This window comes from Branchiostoma belcheri, unplaced genomic scaffold, assembly GCF_001625305.1.
Source record: "Branchiostoma belcheri isolate BF01 breed outbred unplaced genomic scaffold, Haploidv18h27 scaffold89, whole genome shotgun sequence".
Taxonomy (NCBI): domain Eukaryota; kingdom Metazoa; phylum Chordata; class Leptocardii; order Amphioxiformes; family Branchiostomatidae; genus Branchiostoma; species Branchiostoma belcheri.
The window spans coordinates 395,611-401,922 of NW_017804564.1; the positions used below are offsets into that span (position 1 = coordinate 395,611).

Genomic DNA, 6,312 nt, shown 5'->3' on the forward strand with positions numbered 1-6,312 from the left:
TAAAGAGTGATTTTGGTTAGTTTGTTCATTCGCAAACTTCATGGATATATCTTTCTTATTCGTATGATGACATTTAGATGATTTTTTTTTACATGGCGGGCCGTCTGCCATCAAGCCTCAGCATCACTGTGCAAACACATCACACCCTTGTTGGCTGGGACAACAGACGTTAAACCGGAAAGTGAGTGAAAGTGATCTTGAACCAGTTTAGCTCATTGAAGAGCTAATCTTCCACTGGTCGTGACAGAGGAGACAGACGCTATGTACAGTATTTACAGGTTCATTCAATCATTGTACCAAGGGAATTCCCCTAGCTCTTTTCGACAAGCACAATAAACAGTGGACCACAGCTTAACATCCCGTCCTAAGGACTGCGACCCTATTAACAGTAGCGTGCATGTCGGTTGAGCGACAACAGTCTGGATTCGAACTCCCAACCTCTTAGTCCAGAGGCAGGATCGCTAACCACTGGACTACGCACGCTACTTCAGTGAGAGAGTGAGCAAGTGTGTTTTCTCACCTCTTCCCCCTCCCCTGCCGCCACGGCCCCCCCTGAAGCCGCCGCCACGTCCGCCCCCTCGGCCACCACCCCTACCCCGACCGCCTCGGAAACCTCCGCCTGGGAACAACAATAGTACATGACGTAAATAATTTCATCACGTTGGTAAACGAATGAATAGCAAAGTTCTGAGACCTATGTAACACCTTTAGTGCACTATGCACCAAGTAACATCTAGCGTCAGTACACAGCAACCAGTCAGAATTGCCCTGATGAAGATGACACACGGTCATCGAAACGTCGGCTCGTGAAAAATAAAAGGTTGTGATCAAAGAACTTTGCTATTCAGTAATTTTACATGACTATTGGTGATCCAAACATCAGAAAAACACAGCTGTTGGTTAAGCTACAAAAATCACATTAACAGGGATATCACACAAAACAGAGGTACTGCAAATGCAGAAACTTTCGCAGTGGTTTACATGTATTTTCAAATATTTTGCATTGCCCTCTGAAGACAGGGTACAACAGATGATTGACCAGATACATGTAGTGAGTGACGTTGTGCTACAGAATTGCTTCAACTACGAATTCCAAATACTGCGAAAACCTCGAACCACAAAATAAATGGCAAATGTTTACTTAGTAGCACAATGTTGTTAGAAGTGAATGTAAATAGTAGTTATGTTTGTATTTTACAATGTATGTAAGAGGACTCCAGGAAGAGTAGCGGCTGTAATGTCACTAATTGGAGAAAAACGAACCAAAAAACAAGCACAACCACTGCAAAAGTAGCTGCATGTACAGTACCTCCCCCTCCACTGGGGCACTCCCGGGACATGTGACCCTCCTCTCCACAGTTAAAGCAGGCACGGCCACCTCCTGGTTAGACATAGATTAACGTGTGTGTTATATTGTATATACCCTTCTATGTTACTATTGATGATGATGTTACTATTAGATGATCATTACTCATGAGACAGCTTTAAACAATGTTAAGAGTTAGATGTTCAAAGGTTAGGTGTAACAAGTTGTTCAGTGTAATGTAGCCGCGTGCCTGCGAAGCTAGCCCATGTTATGCCAGGGGCGGTTATACCGGCTATACAGATGCAGGTACTACACGTACTTTATCAGTTTATGAGGCCAAAGTGTGTTTAGAAATCACACAAATCTAAACGGTCTTTGCAAAAAGCTGCATCAGTGACTTGCTGTATCACTTATAAACAAAGTGTAGGGGAATCCAAGTCTCATCATTGCAACTACTTAATGCAGTTTATGTTTAACTAGAGTTGACACAGTAAGAAAAGCAGATTATGAAGCAAGTTTAAACTGTTATTTCTAAAACCAAACCAAAAATTGGACTTACCCAAATTTTTGACTGTAAAACTCTTAATCAATGATCTAATGCTTCTGGGATGTCATGCTATGCAGATGACACACATTACAGTTCAAACTTGCTACATAAATACTTCTACCGAAAGTTGAACTTTGAAGATAAGAATGAGAGGGTGACTTACCACCACGGCCTCCTCCACGACCACCAAATCCACCTGTGAAAGTGAGGAAAATCTACTGTAAGTAAACTGTGGTCAGAAACAGTGAGGCTGTGATATTTCATGAATAGGGTAAATCACTATAAGCTAGTTCACAGTTTGAACTGCTCATGTGCAAGGTGAAAGGTGAAACTTGTACGTTCTTGTTGTGTTCATGTCTCAGGGGGCTTCAAATGTAACAAATCACTGCACATGCACAGTTTAAATCATGAAGTAGCTTATTCTTTGCACTAAGTTACATCATGACTTACAGCACCTCTATTTACCACCAACACACAACACCCAAGTTGACATGATACAGAGACACATGAACTACTGTATCGTGTATGTTAACTTCCCTTTTAAGAAGCCACACTGGGTCAAAGAAGCCACGTGACAAGATTCACTGGGTCAGTCTACTGAGGAAGACCAGAGTGACTGGTCAAAAGCTCTAGGTGAGAGAATTTTTTGTCTTGGAACAAGAGTTTTAATTTTAAACATGTAACTACCAACACAGATGAACTTTCATGATAATATCCAGTAGTTTATGTGTCTCTGATGCAGGGTTCTGCCCAGCTCTAGATTTCTTTCCATCATTAAACTGTCATGTACAGAGGTTGTTTTCTGTGTGTCATTGTTTTGGTCAGTCAATAGCCACAAGATTTTGTTTACTAGATACTGGGCAAAACCCTGGTGTGATACACTGGGTACAAGAAGGTGTGGCGTCTCACCTCGTGTACTGCCCAGTACAGCAGACACTCTGGGAGGTGTACCGCAGTGGGACTACCACAGCGCAGGTACTACAGTTAGCATACCAGGGCTGGGTACCACAGCTTCCATGGCAGGTGTACCACTGTTGCTGGATGTACTGCTGACTACCACCGTATGGTAGCTGTACCACAGTTCCATGTACCACAGCTGGCTGCCTAACTGTACAGGTCCAGCCTCAACGTCAGGCCAAGGGCACCTGACAGCCCATCATGCCAAGGTCAGGTCAAGGGCACCTGACACGACCCTCCCATGCCTTGCCAGGCCTGGGGCGACCTGACATGCTACGATACCGCACTGTGGAACACTCCGGACATGCCACTGAACCATCAGACTGGTTCAAGGTCAGGTCAAGGGCACCTGACAGCACACCTTACCAAGGTCAGGTCAAGGGCACCTGACAGCACACCTTACCAAGGTCAGGTCAAGGGCACCTGACAGCACACAAGGTCAGGTCAGGGGCACCTGACAGCCCAACCGTTCCGTGCCACTCCGCACTACCAGTACCACACTTCGACCACGGGCACCACATACCGACACAGCCAGGCCCTGGGCACCTGACACCAGTATAGGGTCCTAGCCAGGCCACTGGCACCTGACACATCTACACCAGCTCACGGCTAACATTTCTCATCCCATTTCCGTACCTCGACCGCCACCCTCCCCGCGCGGCAGGGCGAAGTCCAGTCTGATGCGCCGACCTCCGACCTCCTGCTCATCCATGCTCTTCAGAGCCTCCTGGGCAGCGTCCTCAGAATCAAAGTCGATATAGCCAAACCTGGAAAAACAAGACATCTGTGATCTTAGACTTTCGGGAAGCATGCAACAATCAGCTTCCTTGATTATCCCATGTCAACCTCTAACTCCTGCTGGTCACTAGTCTTTGAGGTCTTGTCATACCTGTCGATATTCACCCACCTTAGAGCTGTCAACCTACTCTGTATGGACAGATACACAAACTCACAGCTCAGGTACCCAAAACAATACTTCGAAGTTCCATTAATTACCTGGTAATGCTGAGGCATTTCTCAAGTTTCTTTCAGCCATGTACTAATATTGTGCCCCCAAGTAATTGCTCTAGAAAATCTTTTGCAAAACCTTTAAACAAACAAAAACAGAAAGCTACAATAAAGTGCGTTTGCAAATGGTGTCTAGTGTCAGGCTTACATGTAGTTTTCCCTTTACATATCATCATCAGTGAGGAGCTCCTTACCCTTTAGACCTGCCCGACTCCCTGTCCGTGATGACGCGAGCGCTTGTGCAGCCCTCGAACGCCTGCTGCAGGTCGTCCTCTCCCGTGTCGTACGAAAGGTTCTTCACAATCAGGGTCTTGCTGACCTGATGTACAAAAATAAAGACAAATATTTACTGGAAAGGGTACAGAACCAAGCTGCAAGATTCTGTAGGAACAACTATGAAAGAGGTGCTAGTGTCATGGAAATGAAAAGAAACCTACAGTGGGCCTCACTGGAAGACAGAAGAAAGATGTCCAGACTATGCATGATGTACAAAATGACTAATAAACTGGTGGACGTACCAACTACTAAGTACTTAATACCAGTCCAGAAAAGAACAAGAAATTGTCATGCCTTCAAGTACCAGAGTTATCAAAGAAGGATTGAGGAGTTCAAAAATTCATTCTTTTCTAAAACTATAATTGCAGAGTAGAACTCACTGTCAGCAACTATCATCATTAGATAGCTTTAAACAATGTCTAGAGTTAGAAGTTCAAGAGTTAGGTGTAACAAGTCGTTCTGTGTGATGTAGCCAGCTGCCGCCGCGCCGCGTGCCTGCAAAACTGGTGTGTTACACCAAAGGGCCGTTATACCAGCTATATTGAGGTGTTTCTAGTCCGCTGATTCAGCATGTGCGTCGGAGACAGCTGAACTTTCTGGGACACATCCTGCGCATGCCTGAGGATGAACCTGTTAGACTGTACGCCCTCTACGTGCCCTCTCATGGCAGACGCAGGCGAGGCCGACAGCCTACCTCCTACTTCAAGTATGTCCAGCAACTACTGGGAGATGAGCACAACCAACTAACAGAGAAGCAGATCGCCAACCTTGCTAGCGACAAGGGGCAGTGGAGGGACCTTGCAGTCGCCTGCGCAGCAGCCGACCGATGATGATGATGACCAGCTATATTGATACAGATACAGACCTGTGCAGGTGAGTTAAACCCTCCGCCGCCGCCACCACTGCCGCGGGCCATGCCGAACTCCACGTTGATGGTTCTGCCGTCCAGTTCTGACTGGTTCATGCTGTCCATCGCTTCTTTGGCCGCTTCTTCTGACTCAAAGTCGACATACCCGAACCTGAAACATTCAACATGATTGTCCAATAGTTAGTAACTAGAGCTGTGTACCTAAACAAATTTTAGGTACAGGTACAGGTACACAGGTTTAGGTACAGGTCCGGACCTGAACCTGTACCTGAACAATTCGACCAATTTATATGGTCTTCTGAACTCCTTCAATAACAAAAAAACATAAATAAACTTGATAGTTAAGGTTTATTCTTTGTTTATGGCGAATGTTCAGATAAAATATAGGCAAAACTAAGTGTTTTGTTTTCATGAACACGCTGTCCTTACACAGGGACCCATTGTTAACCACCTTTATACACATTTGAGGTCACAAATAGGCATAAAATTGGTGTGAAATTGTTTAGGTACAGTACCTGAGGGAGTAGGTATTTTGGACCTGTACCTAATCAATTTTTCCGGTACAGTATCGGTATGGTACACAGCTCTATTAGTAACAGTTCCTGACTGCATGATCACAAGCAAACATACTCTCTTAACACATCTGAACGAGTATTGTAAAAGCTACCCCTGTTAACACATTTGAATGCCTGTTGTAAGTCACTTGTAACTGTTGTCCACTTACCAAGACTTGTCCTTTAAAATACACATTTTTATTGACTTAACAAAAGTACAGGGACTTTTCTGTGGTCTACTAAAACTAAGATTGAACAAAGCTAAATACATGAATGGAAAACATACATGTAGCCCCTGGCTAGTTGGGCAGTCCTGGCTGTATCATTTTATACAGCCTAGTTAATTTAAATCAAATCAAATCAAATAAAATCAAATTGACACTGGGAACTATTACAACTGACCCCCTGGATCGGTCCGTCCCAGGCTTCATGATGACCCGAGCTCCGGTGCTCCCCTCAAACGCCTCCTGCAGACCCTCGGAGGTGGTGTTGTAGGACAGGTTCTTCACTACCAGGGTCTTACTGGGGGTGGCTGGGGAGGGAACAAGAAATATCATACTCATTAAATATCACATCACATCATCATTTAACAGTCATACTGTGGAAGGCTGGAGAAGTAAAAGAAATGTCATAACGTTATGTTAAGTAATATCTGGCAAGTCATCAGATTTTCTCTTGAAGGTTACCATAATGATTGTTTAAAATAATACATTTTCGTTGTACTCTGTCTTTCACTACACTTTGGAAGATTGTTTCTAGTTGGAACTTCTTTTTATATTCTCTTTTAACAAACCTT

The 6,312-nt window shown here is 44.5% G+C and overlaps 1 protein-coding gene across 3 annotated transcripts in view; it reads right to left on the reverse strand.

The window, feature by feature from the left end:
- Positions 1–467: 467 nt before the first annotated feature.
- Positions 468–6,312, reverse strand: part of LOC109487507 (nucleolin-like) — a 21,558-nt gene continuing 15,713 nt past the window's right edge. For 2 of the 3 annotated variants that reach the window (XM_019791504.1, XM_019791503.1), the window contains exons 13-18: positions 4,960–5,113; positions 4,013–4,137; positions 3,447–3,577; positions 2,017–2,049; positions 1,310–1,381; positions 468–619 (exon numbers count right to left, since the gene is read on the reverse strand). In XM_019791504.1, the coding sequence (XP_019647063.1) occupies positions 483–619; positions 1,310–1,381; positions 2,017–2,049; positions 3,447–3,577; positions 4,013–4,137; positions 4,960–5,113 (652 nt within the window). In that variant the 3' untranslated portion in view covers positions 468–482. The remainder of the gene's footprint in view (positions 620–1,309; positions 1,382–2,016; positions 2,050–3,446; positions 3,578–4,012; positions 4,138–4,959; positions 5,114–6,312) is intronic. The other variant, XM_019791506.1, reaches the window with a different exon arrangement.